We start from the raw sequence: 24,518 nt of genomic DNA, 5'->3' as shown, positions 1-24,518 counted from the left end.
GCCCTCCCAAAAAGGCGTAGATATCACTGTTCTTAATTGTTTAATCATTGAAGTGATGTCATTGGCTGTTAGTATTTTAAATAACGTCCTGTAATTTTATGCGTGTCTGAAGAAGGGTTTTACCTGAAAGTGCTAACCATTACTTTTGGATTAAAAAACTGTGTTTTTAGCCTGTTGGTCTGCTGAGTTTTTCTTTGAGTTGTTATGTTTACTGCAACAAACCTTTGGTGCCTTAGTACCTGGTGTTTCTTCTTCCAACTCTGAAGATGTTGCCAGGGAGGAGACCACCATCTTCCAACATTGGTCTGAGACTGATAGCAATCAGTAAGTTGCTAAAATAGAATAATTTAAAAATTTGCCACGGGAAAGAATTGCATATTTATTTACTAAATAATAACCTTGAACCTTTATCTAGAAGTCTGTGTTGTGTGATGATAGTCACTGAGTGTGTTAACAGAACTGTCTTTAAAGAGGAAAGATAAAATGTATATTTCCATATCTAGGAAAAATGTTCTTGCTTTACAGCGTAAGCACTGGATCAGCAATTTTCAGTAGTTGGTACATAATTTACAGAGGTAAATGTCAAACATTGTATCACTGGAAAAATAAATTATATAATCTCTTTTAGGAGTATAAGCAGGTATGTTGTACCTGTTGCTGTCTTAAATGTATGTGGTAAGTTATCCTTACTAATGACTCTAAATGTGTAATTCTTTACAGGAAGGTACAGTGCTTCTTCTTCGTACAGACGTTTTACAGTCTAACCAGAGTAGTACTGGTATGTCCTCCTCATAGGTGGAAATTGTTATGCTGTTCCTCAACCCCTTAATAGCATCCAATGAAGTTGCTTATGGACATCAAATGTAAGCTGCCGCTGAGTTCAGTCATAATGAAAACATAATTGCAGGCTTTTTGAGAGGAAATCCTTTGCCCATATCTCAGAGACTACTCCCTGATAAGTTGATAGCATCCCTTGTGGAATGAAGAATGCTCTGATGAAGACTGAAAATATTGCATAGTAGAGCATTCCTTGAGGTAGAAGTGATGCAAATTCACAAAGTACTGAAATTAGGTTTCTTCCAGGCAAGTGATATTTCTTAGGTCAGTGAGTGTAAGTGATCACAGTGGAGACCATTTTCTGTTTAACATATTGGCTTCAGCTTCTGCAGTCAAATTACGGTCATTTTGCTAAATAATTCATAGCATTTTAGTACATTAATTATACTAACATTTAATGCTCAAAATAATTTGAAAAGTCTACTTGTACGCTTTGTTTTACTTTTTGAAGCATTTTAATGTAAAAATGAAAAAAAAATAATGTAAATGAATTTTTATAACTTCAACGTCAGCGGGGACACTAGTGAATGATATCAGATGATGATGTCAGGATCGGCCAGTTCTCTTTTATAATTATAATAAGAAAAAGCTTTAACCTATGGAAGAAAACTATTATTAGCGTCTGCAGTTTTTATCAAGTATTTAAAGTGTAGACACAACTGTATTATCAGATGTCAGTCTACAGACTTGTCCCTTCAAAATACTTCTGATAATGTAACCCTGATGCATACTTTACCATTGTAAATCATTTTTCTTTCTGGCATCCCCCTTATACATATTCTAGTAACAAGACACACCAACTCATCCCAGTACAATGATGCATCCAAAAATGTAATGCTGTTATGGGAGCAATTCAACTCAAAGATAGTACTAGAGTTGAGGTATGTAAGAAAACTCTTAAGGTCATCTTCATTGGAACCCCAGAGCATAAGTATGTCATCCACAAATCTTGCTTAGTTCAAAATATGTTCAGAGAACTCATTCTTAAAGACACAGTTATGCTCCCAGTCATACATGACAAAGTTGGCATAGGTGTTGGCTACAGGAATACGCATAGGTACACCATTTCTTTGTAGGTAAATGTTATTACCATAACAGAAAAGGTTACTCGAGTACTAATTCCAATGAATGCACAAGTAGTGTTTATAAAATATTCGTATTAGCAATATTCACACTCGATATTCCTAATGGAGAAGATGCCCACTTCATTGGGAATAGATGTAGAGTGATCTTAACGTTTAGTGTGACAAAGATGAATGTGTGGTAGAGCTATACTAGGGCACTGAGCTTCCTAACAAAGTCCTATGTATCGATCACTATGTGATCGACATTCCCTAAATACGGACGTAACACCTGTTCTAAATAAATAGAAATAGGTTCAGTTGACCATCCACATCCTGACACAATGGGACATAAGACTGGATTAAACAAATGTACTTTTGGAATGCCATGTATCACTAGTATCAACGGTTCCATCACAGTGAAAAATTTGCACCTCAGGTGTAATATAAGAACTCATATGCATATCGTATATAACTAATTTAACTTTGGAAATGACATATTCTTCTTAACTTTTACTTAAAATAGCATATGTTAATGGATCACTTAACATTTCACTCATGATATGATCTTATTTGGCAGTATCCATCACTTCCACTGCCCCACCGTTGTCTGCAGGTTGTATTGTAATGTTCTTACTAGATTTCAACAAATATGGTGCTCGAACATGAATCCTCTTGTCCTTGTGTTTACTGTTAAAAATAAATAAATACCAGATTCACACACACAAGGAAATGCTCAAACAAGTGGTGGATAAACAGGCATAAACGTACTCGTTTTTTTTTTTAAAACACCTGCAACATTCAAGTCAGTCTTAGACATAGGAAGAGATTGCTTGAGATTGCACAATTCCGGTTTCTTTGTGTTTTTTTTTGTTTTTTTTTTTTCTGTTTTTGCGTTTGCAGTGTTTGTCATTATTTAACAGGAACGATGTAGAAAACTAGTAAGGAACAAAAGGTCTTGTTTTTTTTTTTTTTTTTTTTTTTTAACATGTTCTAATGAAGTAATGAATCAAAGTTTTTTTGCAAGACGTACTGTTTGGATGATCTAGATATATTTGTTTCATTCCTATACTTTTGTATTAAAATTTAAACTTTTTTTTTTATAGTTAACTGTGGCAGAAATGATAACTCTGTAACAGGCAGCAGCATTTATTTTGAAACTTCTTTCTTTACAGTTTCAGGCAGTTGAGTCAGCTTTAAAGAGTCACTTTCAAGTTCGTGATGTCAGAGATCTGGGCTATGGATCACTGAGCAGCTTGGTCAGTCTGGTACAGAAACAGAACAAATTGACTAATGACCATGTTAGCCAGAAAAACATAGTGGTTTATGAAGCCTCCATTTTCGTCAAAGATGCCAGGTAAACTCTATAGTAAAACTGTATAGTAGGTGCAGGTAAAATGTGTAGTGTTTTGTAATTCTGCCTAATTTTCTTTGGAGTTCTGCTGGCTAGAATATGATGCCAGGTTTTATAAAATTTGTTTGAATTTCCATTTTAATTCTGCCAGTTTGAGTGAAAATGAATTCTGTCCCAAATGGACAGAAGTATTATTTCTTGATGTGATGTCATGTTCTCTCCTTCCTGGGCCATTGTATTGTCTCTCCTTTCTTACCTTCATTCTAGCTATTTTCCTTTAAAATTGATGCATACACTAGGACATCATGCACCACACTAGCAGTATGTGCCTGGCCCCTCTACTCGCCATTTATTTTCTGTTGCTTGCACAATTCAGAATTCAGTCTTAACACTCATTGTGGAACTTTGCACTTTTCATGCACAAAAAGCCAGAGCTCTCTAAATGTTTGTGTGACTACCAGATCACAATCCAAGACCCACACGAGTATTGCCAGCACTGCATGGGTGAGGAAAATGACATTGGACACTGTAACTGCCAGAAAGCCTTCCCAGCAAACTTAGGATATAAGAGGGAGAAATTCCAGGTGTGCCTACCATTTTTAATGCCTTTATTAACTTCACACATTGAATTGTGATGTGTCCACATACAGTTGTAGAAAAGGAAAGAAAATGAACCATCTGATGTCCGTTTTCATTCTGTTAACTGTTTGGTTTGGATCCGATATAAAAGAATAGAAGTGGGACATTTAAAAAAGGGAAAGAGCAAGTCACAAAAATTAAAAATACATCAGGAATAATCGGTAAGAGGAGTGAAAATTAATGAAAGACAGGACTTCAGATATTTATATATTAGAGGGAATGATTGTTAAAAAAACACGTGTAATGCATGAAATTAATAAAAAGTGTTTAAAATAAAAAAGTTAGATACTTAATCATAATGTTCCATCTGCATTGTCCATTTTCATTCTTCCTCAGCTGTTGGGTTTGGATCCAATCCTCCGATCCAACTTGGCTGTTACTTTAGTTTGTGGCTTCCAAAAAGCTCTCGAGCTCCTCCCTTGCTCATAATACACCAACTTCTAACTTGCACCACATCTTGCGTCCCACTTCCATGAATAGATGTGGTTGCCCTCACCTCTCGAGCAATTTGTTAAAATGATAAGTTTTTCAATTTTTCTATTGGTCTGGAATAGTTTATCTTTTTCATTTCTATAAATCCTCCCTTTTCTTACACTTGGTGTAATCTCTTTTTGCCGTCATTGGTAGTTTTTGTTATCTTTCCCTGCCTTTACACTTGCTTAGTGTATTCTTCATTTGCCATCATTGATATTTAGTTTTCCTTTCCTGTATATATATATATATGTGTGTGTGTGTGTGTGTGTGTGTGTGTGTGTGCATTCACTATACAATCTCGAAGTACTGAAATGTCAAATTTCCATATTTCAAGACTGAATAGTTGAAAGCCCACATACACAAAAACCCACAAACACGAATACCACAACCGCGACCATTCACACACACACACACACACACACACACACACACACACACACACACACACACACACAAACCAAAACATAATCACACGCACATACACCTACCTAACTAAACAAACATAACACACAGAAACACACCTAACCTACCTTTAAGCAGGGGGGGGCAATCCCCCCTGCGCCCCCCCCCCCCCCTTCTTATATATTATAACTTCGAGGTCACACAAACACACAAAAAATACTACTGTACACACTCGCACTAAAATCCCTACCCAATATCCTCAAACAAACACTTACCTGAAACCCCAGATAAATCCACAAACTGCACCACACGTAATGAATGCGACACCACAATAGTGGCGGATTTGCTATTTCCGGATTCGATATTTCCGCATTCCATTCGGCATAGTGTAGTTTCAAATAACTGCACTTTCCACTATTTGGTCTCGACGTACTGAAATTTGGGATTTCAGTACGTCAAGATTGTCTAGTGTATCTATACAGATATATATATGTATGTATATATATATATATATATATATATATGTATATATATATATATATATATATATATATATATATATAAAAGAGAGTTTTTCTTTTATCTTTCTTGTACTTTGTAGTACTCCACCTCTCTGTGCTCCTCCGACGTACTGAAATTTGGGATTTCAGTACGTCAAGATTGTCTAGTGTATCTATACAGATATATATATATATATATATATATATATATATATATATATATATATATATATATAAAAGAGAGAGTCTTCCTCTTATCTTTCTTGTACTTTGTAGTACTCCACCTCTCTGTGCTCCTTCTCCAATCCGTCCATTCGTATCGAAACCCCTGGATCAGAGTATGCTGGGACTGTCTAGACTTTATCTGAAGATATTTTTATCTTTGGCTTAGAGGAAGTCTGAGCACTCTGGCTCTGACAGTTGTGGAGCTGTAGATTCCTTGTCTGATTCAAGGTGTTAGATTTAACTAAAAAGTTGCCGAAGCCATTTCTGCCCCTCTGGAGCTTCGGCACTGGACATCTTGGCTCCAGTCACTGCCTCTGATGGATTACCTTTAGGGCAGACAGAGCAGATGAGGCAGAAGCATGGTTTCTTGGTGCCATGTGGTGGAAAAAGTTGTCTCTGCTTCAGCAAGACAGATTGTCTCTCTCCCCCTCGGATCTTCCCTTTGGACCCCAGATGTCTCTGGACATTGAGCCATATCATTCTATGCCACAGGGACAACCACTTCAAAGTCTCCAGGCTACCCAGCATGGTAGTACAGTCTCTTCCGACACTTCCAACTGAGGAAGTCCCTAAGAAGAGGAAGTGCAAGAGGAGGCACATGGACTCCCCTCAGGTGTCAGTCACCGAGGATAAAGATTTTGATGGGGAAGGGTCCCTAAAATCACCACCTGAAGATGTATCTTTCGGAGATCATCTTGAGATCCCAAAGCAGAGGGTGGTTGATCCTCCAATAACCCTTCCCTAGAGGAATCAGTATTCCTGGAGGCCTTTGGAGCTGGCCCGTCTACCTCCTGGATTACTCTGCCCACCAATGAGCTAATTAATTTGATCTGTAGGCAGACATGGAAGGAGCCTGACTCAGTTGAGCCAATCCCCAAAAGGCCAGGTCTGATTCTGGCTCCACGTGTAAGTAGGGAATTCTGGAGCAAGGGAGTGCCTGTAGATGTAATGGTCATGGTGGCAACCACTAAGAGGGAACTTGCTGAGCAAAGTTCCTCTGTCCATCCCCCTAACAGAGGTCGTGGGCGTTGGTCAGATTTGGGAAGCATGTGTATGCTTCAATGACTATTGCCCTTGGGTCACTGAACTACCTGGAGCACTTTGAGACTAAAAAGGGACTTTATAAAGGAACTGTCAAAATCCTTTTCTGGGATCACTACTGCAGAGGCTCATTTCTGTGGCCTCACATTTGGCTATCCTACAGTCTATTTGTCCATAAGGCTAATCTTGCATACAGCTGAAGGTGCTTTAGGGGTAGCTGGTTTAGGCATTTCCATGAGTTTTCATGCCTGGGTACACTTCTTTGATTTTTGTGGAGCCCTTCAAGTCCTCGTTTGTGAATGTACCCTTTGGCAGTTCATTGTTTGACCCTAAAGTTGACACACTGTAGGTGTGTAAAAGATGGAAAAACCCTCTCTTGGTGGTTGTACGTTCTTAGACTCCTCAGTCTTCTCTAGGAATCAGTGAGGTGGTGATAAATGTGGTTCAGAAAGTTCTGTGGTCCTTTCCGTAATACCCATGGAGATACTACCCCCGGGAGCAGAGGGGGGGACTCGAATGGATAACATAGGAGGCCCACAGAGCCAGGAGTCCACAGATTCCTTCTGTGATCGACCCTACCAGCACTCCTGAAAGGCCTGATTGTCCCCGTCTGGAGGCAGTTGGGGGTTGATTATCCCTGTACCAGAGACCCTGGCTAGACATCACAAAAGATGTGTGTGCAGAGGATGATTTCCAAAGGTTATAGAATTCCCTTTTTCTTTCCACCTCCATCTTTATGCAAATTTCCCGATGTTCCACCCAGTCAGAGGAAAGTAGCAGCACTAAAAATACAAAAGCTGGTATAAAAAAAAAGTCATCCAAGAAAGTCCCACCAGACAAGAGAGAATCCATAACTTAGTCAAGATTCTTTTTAGTGCCGAAGAAAATGGGACTGGAGCCCCATTTTGGATCTCAGCAACTTGAGCAAATCAGTTCGTCACACACAGTTTCAGATGGTCACAGTTCAGCAGTCCAGCTCATTCTGCCTTTTTTTAGGCAAGGATGACTGGATGTGCTTGATAGATCTTCAGGATGCATACTATCACATAAAAATGAAAACAGTCCAGAAAGTATTTACTCTTCTGGCTGGGAGCCAGTCACTACCATTTCAGAGCACTGCCCTTTGGCTTCTCCATAGCCCAGGTTGTTTACAAAAAAATGCATTGCAGTGATAGCAGCTCTCATGAGACTGCACAGATTCCCGAGTGCTTCCATACTCCCAACAACTGGCTCATTACTGCCCCGACCAGGCGTCTACTAATAAGAGCAAGAGATCAAGAACTCCCAGACTTGCACCATCTGGGGATAATCATAAATTACAAGTCTCTCTTACAGCCGTTTCAAACATGGGAATTCATAGGAGTGGTTTTTAACATAGTGTTATTGACCGCTACTCTTTATCTCTCAAGAGTACAAAACTGTCAGATTCCAGGTCAGGAAAGTAATTCCTAGTACCAAACCTTCAGCCTGATTGATTCTTCAAGCTTTGGGGTTAATATCAGCAGTCTTAATTTTATTTCCTCTAGCAAGATTTAATTTGAGAATTCTTCAGTGGATGATACCAACACAATGGTCAATTCTTTATCAGCGCATGTCAGTCCAAATAAGAATCAATTAGGCATGCAAAAGATACCTTTGATGGTGGATTCTATCAGATCAAGTTCTACAAGGCCGCCCTTTCATTCTGCTTCATCCCTAGGCTGCAGTGACCATGGACGCTTCCCAGGTTGGAGGGCTTCAGTCCAAGGCGCTTGGTCCCCCAAAGAGACCAATATGCAAATCAATGTCTTGGAAATGAGCGGTGCTCTTAACACTGCAGGCCTTTTAAGGCCCCCTCTCCCTTTTGGGACACTTGCAATTCAAACAGCCAGCATGTCAGTAGTCTGGTACATCAACAGACAAGAGGGAAAACCAGGTCAAACCCCTTGTGTTGAGAAGCTTTCTGTGAATGTCAGTAGGCGATCTATTCCAACCACTTTCCAATAGCAGTGTACATTCTGGGAAGTCCAGCGTGATAGCAGACAAGTTGAAGAGGTGCGTTCTTCTGCTTCATGAGTAGTCTGTCAACATAAAAGTGACAGAACAGATATTCTATCAGTGGGGCCAGCCTTTCTGCAGCCTTTTTGTTTCTCCCCTAAACAAATGCAGCAGTTTCTTTACCTTAATCCCTCCACCGGGTAAGTTACCGAGGGATGCTCTACTCCACGATTGGCTCCCCCGGTCTCCTGTATGCTTACCACCAACTCCCAAATATTTGCAGAAAGCTGCCTGGTTCATAGATGGGTACTAGGCTATTGGCCCTAGGGCCTATATAAGCCTAGCCAAAAAGGTACCCTGGCATTCGCCACCCAAGAAAATTATTTTCCTGTGCCCCTGTCAAGCAGAGCTGCGGAGGTGATCCCCGGGGTGAATTTCCTATTTCCCATCCAATCATCAAGATTTTTCTTGAAGAGTGCTAATGAGGAGCTTTGTTTGATATAGATAGATAGTTTGTTCCAGAGTATGGGAAGTCACTGGGACAGGAATCTATCCCTCCAGCATGTTCTGTTTATTGTGGTGACAATGTTTGGGTCCCTAGAGCATGTAGCTCGGAGGGATCGAGATTTTTTTTAAGTGGAGCATGTCCAGCAGCTCTGGGTTTGACGTAGCTTTGAATGTTAGGCAGAGATCGCCTCTGAGTAGGCGATATGCGACGGAGTAAAGCTGGAGTTTTTTTGAGATGGTCTGCGTAGGGCATCTGCTTGAGGCTGGTAATCCTCTTTGTGAAGTATTTCTGTGGCCTTTCCAGTTGTAGATGTCTTTTGACGTACATACCAAAAGGGGTGTTGTACTGTATAATGCGTCTAATGAGTGATGAGTAGATGGGAACAATGACCTCTCTTTTTCCTGGATGAGAAACCTTTTGTGATGTGTGCCAGGTGGAAGGATTTCCTGACTACTGTGGCAATATGATTATCAAAGGATAGGCTACTGTCCACCTGTGTCCCAAGGTCTCTTATCGCACTTTTGGTGTTAGTCTACCGCCTATGTGGTAGCTCATGGGTACAGAGTCTTTACCATAGGGGATGACAGTGCACTTTTTGGCATTGAGCTTGAGGCCATGGCTTTGACATCAGGCATCTGTCTCAGTGAGGCCTTTTTATAGGATGTCCACATCTTTAGGAGTTTCGATTATGGCTCCTAGTTTGCAGTCATCTGCAAACTTTGTTAGCCAAAGACCTTCTGTGTTAGCCTGTACTTCAGAAAAGTAGATATCACACAGGAGAGGACCCAGGACTGAATGCTGTGGTATTCCACTTGTCACTGGTCTGAAGTCAGATTTGGAGTCTGCTACTTTCACAGTGTGGGTTCGGTCAGTGAGCCAGTTGGCATCCCATCTTGTGACATAGGGATTTATACCTAGTTTAGTGAATTTATGTACAATTCCAGAGTGGGGGATGGTGTCGGAAGCCTTGGCGAGATTGAGATTAGGCTGTGTGAACCTCCTTACCCTCGTCTACGGCTTTCTTGACTGCTTCAAAGAAGTCTGTCAGGTTTAGGAGACATGATCTGCCTTTTACAAACCCGAACTGGGGTGGGGTCCAGAGTTTGGAGATTACCAATGTCTTTGTTTATACGTTCCATGGCCTTGCAGACCAGGCTCATTAGGCTAATGGGGTGGTAGTTCCCAGGGTCCGTGGTGGCTCCCCCTTTGTGGAGTGGGATAACCATCGCTGTGCGCCACTCAGTGGGCACAACGCCTGAGGTGAGGCTATGATTGAATATTGTGCTTAGATTGGGTGCCAGTTCATTCTGTAGTTTGTGTGGAACGCAGCCTGGGTTGTTGTCAGGTCCCATGGATGCTGTGTTCTTGGCTTTGGAGAGTGTGGCTTTTGCCTGTGCAGCCGTGATTACAGGAACTTTGCATTCTTCCGATATAGAGATGGGCCCTTTAGGGGGTGAGAGAGGGGTAAAGTTAGCACTGAACCTATCTGCCAGGATGCTGGCAATATCAGTTGGTTCAGTATATTTAGTGCCACTGTGCTGTAACTCAGAGCAGATCTGAGTGTTGCCGTTGAGATTCTTGACATCACTGTAGAATGCTTTGTGGTTGTCTTTAGAATCAGTGGTGATTTTGTTTTCGTGACTAGCTTTGGAGGATTTTATGAGGGATCTCAGCTTTTTACTGAGGCTGACCAGGGAGTTCCTCCAATCATGAGATTTTACTCTTTTTTTGCAACAGGTTTTTTCTTCTGTTGTAGAGTTTGTTTATGGCAGGGAACCGCCAGATTGGCTTCCTTTTTCTGGAGGATAGCATCTTGGTTCTGTTAGGGATAGCGCGATCCATGCACTCATGTAAGTGCTTATAAAGTGCATTTGTGTAGGATTCAGCAGTTGTACCTCTGTTGTCTGTCTGCATGGGTGTCGTGAAGTTTGCCACTTAAGTCTTGAGCATGAAGTTGGCTTTGGAGAATTTTTTTACTCTGGTTTCCCTAATGGGGGGTGGGGGCAGGATATTAGCTTGTGGTCGGATCTGACCAACGAGGAATTGACCTCTGGTGTGGAACACCAGTCGCCCTTGTTGGTAATGACCAGGTCTGGGATATTGCTGCCCCTGCTGGGGGTGTGGATAAGTTGATCCAAGGCATTGGAATTTGAGTTCCAGAAAATGTTGAGCAAATGAGTTGGTACATGAGTAGTTTTCCCAGTTAATGGTGGGGTAGTTGAAATCGTTCATTATGAGGGTGTTGGGTTGTACCCTAATATTTTCCAGTGTATCAAGAAATTAGTGGGAATCCTGGGGCATGGTGGGGGATCTGTCGCAAGTTACAGTTTGGATTCTGGTCTTGGCCAGAGTTAGTTGCACTTGGATAATCTTGGATGCATTATGCTGAGCAACTAGCCTGGAGGTGTGGATATCCTTAATGAATATGGACACGCCTCCGCCTTTATTGTTTTGGTCCAGGTTAAGTGGCCAAAGGGTGTGGTATGAATTATAGCCTGGTAATGCAGTGGTGCTTTCGGGAGCCTTGAACCAGGTCTCTGTCACTGCACAGATATCGATGTTCTCCATTTTAAGGCATGCCTCGAGTGAATGCATTTTGAGGTTTAGACTTCTAGCAATTGAGTAGCATTACCCTCTGATTTTGCTTGCTTGTACCTGTTACAGTGGTGAATTTGTCATTTGAACTTTGCTTTAAAAAGGCACTATAGGGATGGCAAGAGCCTTAGCCAGTATCCGCAATCCCAAGGGAGACAGGTGCAGGCCATCTCTGGCAAAGCATCGTGGTCTGTTGATCATGTCATCCCAGTCAGACTGAATACTGGATCCCCTTAGAATGATACCAGAAGCTTAGCCAATTGTTGAAGTCAGTCATTTTGTCCTTGTACTGTGGTATCATTCTGGGTGATGGCAGGAGATGCTACTCAAGGCTAGGGTCATACCTGCCTGAGCAACAAGATTGGAGAGCTCCTCCATGTCTCTTTTCATGTAGTCCAGGGAGGTATGTCTCTGGTTGAAGAGCGAAGTCCTCCTCATTGCACCTTACTGACCTTGGCAGATTTGGTTCCACTTCCTTTGGTCTTGTCTGCTTTAAACTATCTTGGATTCTGAATCTGATTCCATACCTCCTGTTTCACCTGACAGGCGTGACTCATCTGGATATGTCAAACCTCAACCTAACAGCATGGTTTCTCCTTCTCCTTTAATAGCTAGGCAACTGATGCTGTCTTTCCCTGTCTGTCATATACTTTTATCTTCCCATAAGGCTTCTACAAGAAAACTTTATAGAAGTAGATGGAAAAGATTTGTTTTAGGGCACATCTGAAACACATTGACCCATTCTCAGCTCCAGTACGAAATGGTCTTGTGATGTTCTTCATCTCACATTGCTGCAGTCCTTACACTTGGGTAGTCCGCTGTCCTCGGTCGCCCGAATATCGTCAAGGCGCATTAGACTGACATCAGGACGCCAGGGTACAAATGCGCATGACCGACGCCATATCCTCAGTCTTTTTGCCGCATGGTCCGATGCAGAAGCAGCGCTGTAAGTGCTCGTCGGGCGCTCTGAAATTTTTCAATTCGAGTTTCAGACCGAGTCAAAGTTGGCTAAGTACCCGTTGGGATATTTTAGTTTTTCTTGCCTCAGTGGTTTACCGGATGTCAGAAAAGTGAATAACTGTATTTCTTGTGGGAAACAGATACCGATAGAGATTATCATACTTTGTGTATTCCTTGTTTAGGGCCTGAGCACGACGTTGTTGGGTGTCGCTTTTGTGCTAGATTCAATAAGCGCACTATTAAGAGAAGGTTAGATTGTGCCAGGTTAGTCTTCGAAGCGGTGCAATTATAATATGCCGCCGGATGCTCCGCCTGCTTCTTCGAAGAAGCGCAAGGATAAAGCAGCTAAGCCCAGGCTAGACGAGTCGTCCGTACTGGACGCCGGTTCTTTAGAGGTGTCGGTGGAGCCGGTGGTTCCACCGGAGGTTTCTCTGGAGTCCCAGGGGGAGACCTTGTTATTGCAGGATGTGGCCTCTCAGGAGGCAGGTCAGGCTGTAGGGGCTTCTCAGGTTACTGTACTCCCTTCCTAGGGTGGTTAGGCCTTCTCCTTCTGTTTCCAAGGCTTCTCCCAGAGGCAGTCCAGGTTTAGCTTCAGTTGGTGTCACTCCTAGTTCTTCAGGATCTGTGCCCAAGAAGCATATGCTTAAAATGGCAGAAGATTTGATTTCCTTGATTAGAGGTTCTTTGCCCCCTCCTGATAAGAGGCCTAGGGTGGAACCTGAGTTGGGGAGTTTTGAGCAGGCTTCAGATGTTTCAGAGTCTTCGGCTGAAGACTTGCAGGAGTATTCTCCTTATTCTGATTCTGATGTGGATGATTCTACTCCTTCTGCTTCTCCTCCTGAGGATTTTTCTTTTCAGAGACTCTTCATTCCATGAGGGAGCATTTTAAGTGGGAAGGTCAGGACTTCTCTGATTCCAGGAAAAGGCTTAGGGAATTTTGTTCTTACCCCAGCATAGGCCTTTGGCTATACCTCCTGTTCTGGATGTTGTGGAGGATGTGTTTGCAGAGGCTTCTCTTAATCCTGATTCTTTGCCTCCTGCTCCTGTTAAGCCGGATAGGTATTATAGGGTGCCTGAAGCTCATAAGTATCTTTTAAGAGTCCTAGGGCGGACCCAGAAACTGTTAGTCAGGGGCCTAAGGGTGTTAAGGCTTCTGTTGTTAAAATACCTCCAGATAAAGAGGCCAGGGCTTTGGATAGATGGGGAAAGAAAGTCTATACTTCTTCCACCCTAGCTATGAGGGCTCTGAATTGCCAGTTTCACATGTTGAAATACCAAAACTATCTACTGTCTCAATTGAAGTCTAAGGTAGATGCTCTGGCGGAAGGTATTGAGTGTAAAGAGTTACAAGATTTGGTACATGTCTCTGGACAGGTGGGTAAGCATTCTTTGCAATGTGGTTTTGATGCTGTACAGGCCTCGTCTAGGGTGGCTGCCACTGGGTCAGTTCTTCGCAGGCACGCCTGGCTGAGGGATCAGAATTTATCTGACCATGTTAAGACAAGGATTTTAGATGCTCCTTTACAATCTGATGTGTTATTTGGTTCACCTGTTGAGGCAGTCTTAAAGAAAATGGAAGACAAGGCTAAGTCTATGCAGACTGTTAAAGATTTTTTGCAGGTTCAGCCTCCGAAATTTAGCAGAAATTGGCCTACCAAGGGGTGGACGATCCTTCTTATGATTCCCAGTCTAGGGGTAGGTCTAGACGTAGTAGGGGCAGAGCTCAGGGCTCTTTCAGGCCTAGAACAGGGAGTTCACCTGCACAGTCTTCGGGTGAGGGCAGGGGTCAGTCCTTTCGTAAACAGACCCAATGACCAGCTGCCAGAGCCTCCTGGCAGCACCTTTGGGAGGAAGGTTGGCACTTTTCAAGGAAAATTGGAGTTTAATTACCCAAGACAGATGGGTATTGGATATCATACACCAAGGTTACAGGTTTTATTTCCATACCTTGCCTCCTTTCAAAGGCATGCCAGACGTTCCTCCTCAGCAAAGAATAGAGGCTTACAAACAGATTTCTCTGCTGCTCAAAATAGGAGCCATACAACAGGTCCCTCTGTCAGAAGTGGGCCTAGGATTTTATTCTCGCCTGTTCCTAGTACCAAAGAAGGGGAACACGTGGAGACCAATTTTGGATTTATCTATCCTCAACACTTATCTGGACATTCCCAAGTTCAAAATGTTGACGTTACAACAGCTTTTACCTCTGCTGGGCAAAGATCACTGGATGGTGACTCTGGATCTCAAGGAGGCTTACCTTCATGTTCCTATCAGGCTATGTTGCAGGAAGTATCTACGCTTTGGGCTGGGACTTCTCATTATCAGTTCTCTGCATTGCCCTTTGGCTTATCTAGGTTCTGGCTCCAGTGATAGCTTTCTTCAGGCTAAGAGGAATACAGATCTATCCTTATTTGGACGATTGCCTGATTCTGGCTCAAGGAAAGGACGAACTTCTTCATCATCTACACTATGTGATAGCAGTGCTAAGATGCCTGGGGTATTCTGTGAACGAAATAAAGTCCAGTCTAGTACCCTCTCAGGACATGTGCTTTCTGGGTGTGAGACTGAATACAGCATCCCAGATGGCCTTTTTGACCCCGGACAAACAAAAGAATCTTTCTTTACTTCCATCAATTGTCTCATCAGTCCAGGCTGACTGCAAGGACAGTCCTTCAAGCCTTGGGGTTCATGGCATCTTGTATTCTGGTGCTTCCCAATGCCAAATTGCATATGAGGAAGCTACAATGGTATCTCAAAATGTATGGACACAGCACTGCCAAGATATGGACACTGTCATTCAGATAATACCTTGCATTCAAAAGGAATTTTTTTGGTGGGCTCAGGAATGTCACCTAAACAAGACCGGCCAGAGGCGAGTCAGATTCTAACGACAGATGCCTCAGACAAAGCTTGGGGAGCTCATCTAAATGGAAAGTGGATACAAGACAGACTTCTACATCTACATATCAACCTGAAGGAGATGTTAGCAGTCCAATTTGCATTAATAGCTTTCAAGGATTTACTTCTTCCAGGGCAGGTGTTGATTCTAACAGACAACACAACTGTCATGTGGTACATCAACAAGCAAGGGGAACACATTCTTATCCTCTGTGCAGACAAGCAATCATTTTGTGGGAGACTGCTCTCAGTTTACAGCTACATCTTCAGGCAAGGTTTCTGCCGAGAGCACAGAACTCCTTAGCAGATATGTTGAGCAGACAAATTATGGATCCCCACGAGTGGAAATTGGATCCTCATGTATTTCAGAAATTGACAGTGTCATGGGGAACTCCAGACATAGATCTGTTCGCTTCTCCACTAAACTACCAGCTGCCAAAGTTTTGCACAAAAAGTTTTCATCCCACAGCTTGGAAAGTGGATGCTCTTTCATTCAATTGGAGCAATCTTCATGTGTATGCCTTTCCACCTCTGCCTCTCCTCCCAAAGGTACTTCTGAAGGTCAGACAGGACAAGCCAAAGATGATTTTAGTAGCTCCAGATTGGCCTCGACAGCATTGGTACCCACTACTGAGAAGTCTGGTACGGGAGCCTCCATGGCCATTACCTGCAATTCCACACCTGCTGTCTCAGGAGAACAGTCAATTACTCAATGTCAAACTTCACTCTCTTCACCTGACAGCCTGGCATATTCTGTTTTAAACCCTGGAGGGTTTCAGCTTCCACAGCAAGTTTTGAATGTTATTTTGGAAGCCAGAAGGCCTAGTACAAGGAAAGTGTACGCAGATAAATGGAAGAGATTTTTATTTTAGAGTGCAGCAAAAGCATTTGATGTTTCTAAGCCTAATTTAAGTGTGGCTCTTCAATATCTTACGGAGTTACTGGACAAAGGTTTGTCCTTCTCTTCTATTAAGATTCATGCAGCAGCAATTTGTGCTCACTATGATTGTGACCCACCATTGTTTTCTCATCCTTTGTTTAAGCAATTCCTTAGAGGGGCAAAGAATATAAGACCCCCACGGAGAGCTCCTACTCCTGCTTGGAATCTCAATTTTGTGTTGGAGAAACTCACTCTACAACCTCTTGAGCCTGCAGCTACTGCTGAGTTGAAATATTTATCATGGAAGACTGCTTTTTTGTTAGCCATTACCTCTGCGAGAAGGGTTTCTGAATTACAGGCCCTTATGGCAGTTGAGCCTTTCTTAATTTTCCATAAGGATAGGGTATCTTTAATCCTTCCTTTATGCCTAAAGTGGTTTCTAGTGTGTCCTTAAACCAAACTATTCTTTTGCCTACCTTTTATGCAAACCCCCAAAATAAAGGGGAAAAGATTTTGCACACTTTAGATATACACAGGCAGTTGCGATATTATTTGAGCAGAACTAAAGGGTTCAGGCAGTCTCAGCAGTTATTTGTTTCTTTTGCTTTGAGTTCTCAGGGCAAGCCTGTGTCAAAACAAACTATTTCTAAGTGGATTGGGTTTTGCATTGCTTTCTGTTATTCCCATCATGGCAAGGAGGTTCCAGCTGGGATTAGGCCTCATTCCACTAGGGCTACTGCCACTTCAACAGCTTTTTGGCAACTAAAGATATCTTGGAGGCAGCTACTTGGAGTTCTGTGCATACTTTCTCTAAGCATTATCACCTTCCACTTTACTCTAAATCTAGGGCTGGTTTTGCCACTGCTATTTTACAGGGCATTTTGGCAGCTCCTGCTGCTTTATAGTTGTGCCATCCTCCCTTACCTCTGCTTTGGGATTCTACCCAAGTGTAAGGACTGCAGCAATGTGAGATGAAGAACATAGTACAGTTTTGTACCTACCATAAATGTAGATGTTCGAAGATCCACATTGCTGCAGTCCAATTTACCCTCCCTCCTTCCCTCTGTAGTTAGAGGCGGTTGTGTGGGTTGGATTGTAAATATTGTGTATATTGTATATATTGTACATATTATTAGTACTAGGGTGGTTGTTTGTTTGTTTGTTGTCTTTGGGTTTTGACCTTTCTTGTTAGGGTCTTCTGACATCTGGGGCAAGAAAAGACTGAGGATATGACGTCGGTCATGTGCATTTGTACCCTGACGTCCTGATGTCTGACCGACGTCAGCCTTATACTTTGATATTCGGGCCGACCGAGGACAGCGGACTACCCAAGTGTAAGGACTGCAGCAATGTGGATCTTCGAACATCTACATTTATGGTAGGTACAAAACTGTACTTTTTTTGGCAGTGATTTTAAAAAGAGGGAGCTTGCTCTTCAATTTACAGTTCAGTTAGCAACAATCTCCAAGTTTCATATTGAGATTGAGAATTCTTCCTTGGCTTCATCTAAGCTTTGTAAGGCTTTTTTGAGGGGTACTCTCCTGCTGAAACCTCCTTATAAAGACCCTACACCACCATGGGATTTAAATTTGTTACTGCAGGTCTTAATTCATTCCCCCCTTTGAACCAGCAGTAAAATGTGATCTTAAGTCCCCCCCCCCAATAAACAGCTTTATTAAATTATCACGTGTGACATAGGCAATCTTACATTCATGTAAATGAAAAACAAACATTGACACCACTTCATTTGCAAACATTATACATCAGACACCATTAAACAACTGTAGTTGCAAACATTATACATCATTTATAATTTATCCAGTTATTGTCAGTTAAGCATCATATGGCTCATTCAAATCCTGCTTCCTAAACCTTGTTCCTTCTCTACATATATTTTTCCCACAATTCCCATTTTTCCTATCTAATTTCCTCCTTCCTTTTTTTTAAAGATCCCATTTTCAGTTTTTTATCTCTGTTACTATATTCACAACTTCTAATAAAGTTGATCTAGACTTCAATTTCTATTTTCTAATAATTGTTTTTTGGCAGCCAACATAATTAGACACACTGAGGCTTTACTATGTCCAGGCAATTCCGATTCTCTCTCGTAGCTCAAAGAAATCTCCCCAGTCGGTCCAGTCCGCTCACCCAGTATCTCCAACAGAGCGGCCCACAGGGAATCCCTAAAGTATGCCAGCTCACTACACTCACTCCTAAAAACTATATTCCCTGCCACGTCTTTCCTACCCGTCATACCTCCAACATTTTCTATCCACCTGAGGAAAAATTCTTTGGAGTCTACTTGGGGTATAAAAATACCTATGTAAATACTTCGGCAAAGATCCTAAATGTTCTAGACATTTTTGCATATTTGGGAGATGCACATACATTCCCCATTGTCTCTTTATGAATTGCTTATCCAGTCTCTTTCCAATCCTTTTCAAGCTTCTCTGATTAATTCTTATAGTTATTGTGTGATATTTTATATGCTGTACTAATTATGCCTTTTTTAATGGCAACCTCTATTCTAGATTATGTTAAAAACTCTACCAGTGCTGGTCTTTCATACGAGTCCCCTATTTCTTTCTCTTTGCCTATACTCTGTCAATTCTTGGTAGGGAAGGCAATCTCTAACCTGCTGGCCAAATAATTTCTTGGCCTCCTCCCATTCTGTTACCTTTCTTTTTCTAGTTATTTGCTCCCAATACATTCTTTCCCTTGCCAGTTTTCTCCAGTAAATTCTAACCCTCTGTTGCATATTATCTATGTCCTTAATCACAGTCAACCCTATCTGCAGAATCTCTTCATTCTTGTGCTGGTTTAGTTCTAAAAATATTCCCTGCTATTTTATGAATATAATACTCTGTATGACTTTTGTTTTCCTTCAGAGTCTTCATCCAAAATACCAATCTGTTCTTATTTCCTGTATCGTCATCATTCCTTTCCAGCTTTTTCGTGATCACACGCTAAAGTTACGGCCGAGTCAGATCTGCAGATTGGATCTGAAGTTGAGGAAGAATGTAAATGGACAACACAGATGGGAGTGTTATGGTAAGTACATAACTTCTTTATTTTAAACATTTTTCATTAAGTTCCTGCGTTATACATATGCTTTAGTTATTTCCTCCAACATTATATAAATATCTGAACTACTTTCTCACTGCTCTTGCTGAACATTATTCTTAATGTATTTTATTTGAGTGATTTGTTCTTTCCCCTTTCTAAATGTCACACTTCTATTGTGTTCTATTGTTTAGAATATTCAATACTACTTTTATGGATGGTGTAAGTATTCATTTACATTTTCTAGTACTTTTTTATGGCAGCCAGTATGCTTAAACTTTGCAAGGCCTTGCTATGTCTAGGGATTTCAGATCTAATATACCTGTTCAAAATAATTATTTCCTCAGTTAAAATCATTTGCTCCAGCAACATTTCTGATAACTTAATCTGTAGGGAATTTTTTAAATCTGCCAATTTATTACATTCCCAAAAACATTTCCAGTTACCTCTGTCTCTCCCATCACACCTCCAGCAATTAGGATCTACCTGAGGAAATTTTTTTCTGAAGTGTATGTTGGGTATAAAAATACATATGCAAACACTTCTATGCAAAATTCCTAATGCTTCTGGAATTTGTTGCATTTTTGGTAGGTATTACAGATGCCCTCCAACCGTTACTTTATAAAGTGCCTTTCCAGTCTCACTACCCAATCTTGACTCTACTAACTCTGCCAGCGATTGTCTTTCACTTAACACTCCCTTTGCCTATACTCTGTTACCAGTCTAGTAAGGAAGATATTCCCTAACCTGCAGTCCAGACTTCCACTTGGCTTCATCACTCTCGCTTTCCTGTCCTTCCATAGTTATTTGCACCCAATACCTTGGTTCCTTTACTGATTTTCGCCAATGTATTTCTGCTCCATCTTAGTTATTTTCTGTACCCCTACTTAAGTCATCCTTATTGGTAAAAAATTTCCTATGCTGGCTTAGTTCTTACAATACTTTCTGCCTTGTTACAATATCCTTAGTTATTTTTAAGGGCCTGCATGCAAAATCATACATTCTCCATGATGTCCTTCAAGGATGCATCTGCAGTCCTAACATATGGGTTGTCCTGCCTCAGGCAGCCCTTCGGTCGGCCGGATTCCAAAGTCTGGGTCTGGCCTCGGCTGATGTCGCACTTCACCCGACGTCATAGCTGCTGTTTATTGGGTATAAAGGCATCAGCCGACGCCATTTTCCTCAGTCTTTCTTGCCGCGTGGTGCCTGAAGCAGAAGCTGTTCGCAAGTGCCGGTCGGTCAGATCCAGAGATTTCTACTACCGAAGACTTCTAAAAAGCTAAGTACCCCATTGGGGACTCTTTCTTGCCTCAGCCGATGTCAGACAAAGTAAATAATTGTTTAACTTGTGGGAAACAAATACCTCATAAGGATTTCCACTCGTACTACCTTCCTTGCTTAGGCCCAGACCACGACGTATCAGCTTGTCTAGCCTGTGCTTCCTTCAACCGACGGACACTTAGACGTCGGTCGGAGTTTGCAGAGGAGTTTTTTGGTCCCGCTCTTGCATACAAAATGCCGTCGGAGACTCCGACTACTCAATTAGCTAAAAAACGCAAGGAAAAGGACCGTGGCTGAAACCACGGTTAGGCCAACCTCGAGTGTCTCTGTTTCGGCTGAAACCGATCCCCCGGTTCTTACTTCGGCCGAAAGCATGCCTCCGATAGCCGAGGCTTCACAGAGCATGGCTGAATCTGCTACTGAATTTACTGCTACAGAAGCAGGCACCCAGGATTTGTCAGACACTATTCCTTTAGACATATCTACTCCTGCACGTGGGGCTGCTAGAGCCCCTGCTTCTATGTCTATCAAGGCTTTCGCCAGGGCTAAAGCAGCTAAATCTTCTAAGGCCTTACCTGCTAAAACTCCTTCACATAGGCCTACCTCTAGTTCACAAATGCTCAGCCTGGCTGAGGATCTCATTTCTTTGATCAGGGGATCCCAACCTCACCCAGACAGGGCCTCTCAGCCCCCTCCAGACAAGAGGCCTAGGACTGAACCCCCGGAACCTGTCTCTACAGATTACTCCTCGGATGACTCAGACATTTCAGACCCTCACGAAGGCCCATATTCTCCTTATGAGGATTCTGATGCAGAAGACTCCATTCCTTCTGCTTCTCCTCCTGAAAAATTTTCCTTTGGGGAAACTTTGCATGCTATGAGGGAACACTTCCAATGGCAGGGCCAGGATTTTTCAGATTCAAGGAAAAGGCTTAGGACCTTTTTACACTTACCACAGCATAGGCCTTTAGCCTTTCCGCCAGTACTAACAGTTGTTGATGCATATAATGATGTCTGTACTGCCCCTGATTCTCTTCCTCCGGCCCCTGCCAAACCAGACAGATATTACAGGGTCCCGGACACACACTACCATTTGTATAAGGCTCCTGTTGCAGACCCTGAAACCATTTCACAGGGCCCTAAAGGTGTGGCAGCTGCCTCTGCCAAAAACCCTCTTCCCTCTGAAAGGGAATCTAGAGCATTAGAGAGATGGGGTAAAAAGGTTTATACTTCTGCTACTCTTTCGGCCAGGGCCTTGAACTGTCAATGTCACATGATTCAGTACCAGGAATTTTTGTTAGATCAGATAAACAAAAAACTGTCTTCTCCTGAACCTTTAGATCGCAAGTCCCTTCAGGATTTGGTACATAACTATCAGCAGGTCAGTAACCATTCCTTAAAATGTGGCTATGATGCACTGGAGGCTTCCTTTAGATCAGCTATGACTGGAACAGTGATTCGAAGGCATGCCTGGTTAAAAGAACAATCCTTACCAGACCATGTTAAGTCAAAACTCCTAGATGCTCCCATGGAGAAACAAAGTTTGTTTGGCTCCCCTGCACAGGAGGTTCTAAAGAAGGTGGAAGAAAAGCAAAATCTGTCCAAACAGTCAAGGATTTCTTACAGGTCCAACCTCCGAGGTTTAGCCGAAATTGGCCTTCGAAGAATTGGTCCTTTCCAGACAACTCCAGAGCCCAGAGAGGCAGAAATAGATGCCCCAGAGGCAGAGGTCAATCTAGGGGTGCCTACAGGGACGCCAGTGGCAACCTACCAACCAGAGAAATACTGCCACAGATTCAACTACAACCACTTCCACAGGGCAGACACAATGACTTGGCTCTAGTTCCGCCTACCAGGGAACAACTGGAAGCACCCTTGGGCGGGCTAGCCTTATTCTCCGACAACTGGCATTACATTACAGGAGACAAATGGACTTTACAAACAATAGACAAGGGCTACAGGTTTCACTTCCACACTTTACCAAAAAAGAGAGGAATGCCAAACCTACCACCAAGCCAAAAAACAGACGCTCTAAGACAAGTCAACAACTTACTAAAGATGAGAGCTATAGAAGAGGTACCACCTATGGAACAAGGCCAAGGATTTTACTCCAGGCTTTTCCTTGTACCAAGAAAAGAAAATCAATGGAGACCTATTCTAGACTTGTCCGCACTGAACTCATACCTCATTGTACCAAAATTCAAAATGCTGACCCTCCAGCAGTTTCTTCCCATGCTGGTCAAGGAGTCTTGGCTGGTGACTCTAGATCTCAAGGAGGCATACCTGCACGTCCCTATACGACCAGATTGCAGAAGACACCTCAGATTTCTTGCAGGATCAGAGCATTATCAATTCTCAGCATTGCCTTTTGGCTTATCTACTGCGCCCAGAGTATTCACGAAATGCCTGGCATCAGTAATTGCTCATTGCTGGCTTCAGGGAATTCAAATTTACCCATACCTGGACGACTGCCTAATACAAGTGGACAACAAGGCAAAATTAACAAAAGATTTGGAAAATGTCATACAACTGTTGCAAGCCTTGGGATACACAGTCAACATGCAAAAGTCAAGACTAGTACCATCCCAAAGGATAACATTCTTGGGTGCAGAACTGGATACATCAATTCAGATGGCTTTTCTCACAGAAGAAAAACAAAAGCAACTACCACCCTACTTCATGACATTAACAGCACAAACTCTGCTTACTGCAAGGAAAGTCCTGCAAGCCCTGGGCTACATGGCATCATGCATAATATTGGTTCCACATGCCAGGCTACATATGAGAAAGCTACAATGGTACCCAAGGAATGTATAGTCTCAACACAAGCACAGTCTAGAAGCCCAGATTCCAATAATTCCATGCCTGAAGCAAGAATTCCTGTGGTGGGCTCAGGCCTGTCAGTGGAACCAGAGGCTTCCCTTTCCACAAACCTCATCCAAGCCAGACCATCACCATGGACGCCTCAGACCTAGGATGGGGGGCACACATGGTGGACAAGTGTATTCAAGGCCTATGGACCCAAGACCAGCTGAATCTACACATAAATCTAAAGGAGATGTTGGCAGTGAAAAATGCGATCCAGGCATTCAGACCACTCCTTCAATGGGGTCATCTGCTGATAAGGACCGACAATACCACAGTCATGTGGTACATCAACAAACAGGGAGGTACACATTCATATCCTCTATGCCGGATGGCAATGGACCTGTGGAATGTGGCCCTGAATCTCAACATTCAACTTCAGGCCAGATTTGTACCAGGAAAAGAAAATTCTCTAGCAGACACCTTAAGCAGAACTACCACGGATGCTCACGAATGGATGCTGCATCCAGATATCTTCAAAGCCATAACAAAGAAATGGTGACTACAGACATAGACCTGTTCGCCTCCCCACACAACCACCAATTGAAGAAATTTTGCACAAGAGCATACCACCCACTTGCTTGGAGGGTGGACTCCCTTTCCTTCAGCTGGAAAAACCTGACAGCATATGCATTTCCACCTCTTCCCTTGATGTACAAAGTTCTACTGAAGATCAGAGAGGATCAGCCAAGGGTAATCCTGATAGCTCCAGACTGGCCGAGGCAACATTGGTACCCGCTACTGAATAGCATGTCTTGGACACACGCATGGCCTCTTCCTGTATGTCCCTTACTTCTAACACAGGACAACTACAAGAACCTACATCCAAACTTGAAAACACTGCAGCTAGCTGCTTGGAATATTGCATAAAACAAAATAACCCAGGTTTATCTCAGAGGGTTAAGGACATTATCCTGGAGGCACGCAGACCTTCCACAAGGAAGACTTATTCAGCCAAGTG

General features: G+C 42.5%; 1 protein-coding gene across 1 annotated transcript in view; it reads left to right on the top strand.

The window, feature by feature from the left end:
* LOC122800223 (protein NO VEIN-like) overlaps window positions 1–24,518 on the top strand; it is a 1,589,974-nt gene that overhangs the window by 430,363 nt on the left and 1,135,093 nt on the right. The window contains exon 8 of the mRNA XM_044069716.1: window positions 3,074–3,255. Within this exon, the coding sequence (XP_043925651.1) occupies window positions 3,074–3,255 (182 nt within the window). The remainder of the gene's footprint in view (window positions 1–3,073; window positions 3,256–24,518) is intronic.

The sequence above is a fragment of the Protopterus annectens genome, chromosome 4.part0 (assembly GCF_019279795.1).
Source record: "Protopterus annectens isolate FY-2018-M chromosome 4.part0, PAN1.0, whole genome shotgun sequence".
In the NCBI taxonomy this organism is placed as follows: Eukaryota; Metazoa; Chordata; order Ceratodontiformes; family Protopteridae; genus Protopterus; species Protopterus annectens.
This window is presented reverse-complemented; position numbering and strand designations above follow the sequence as displayed.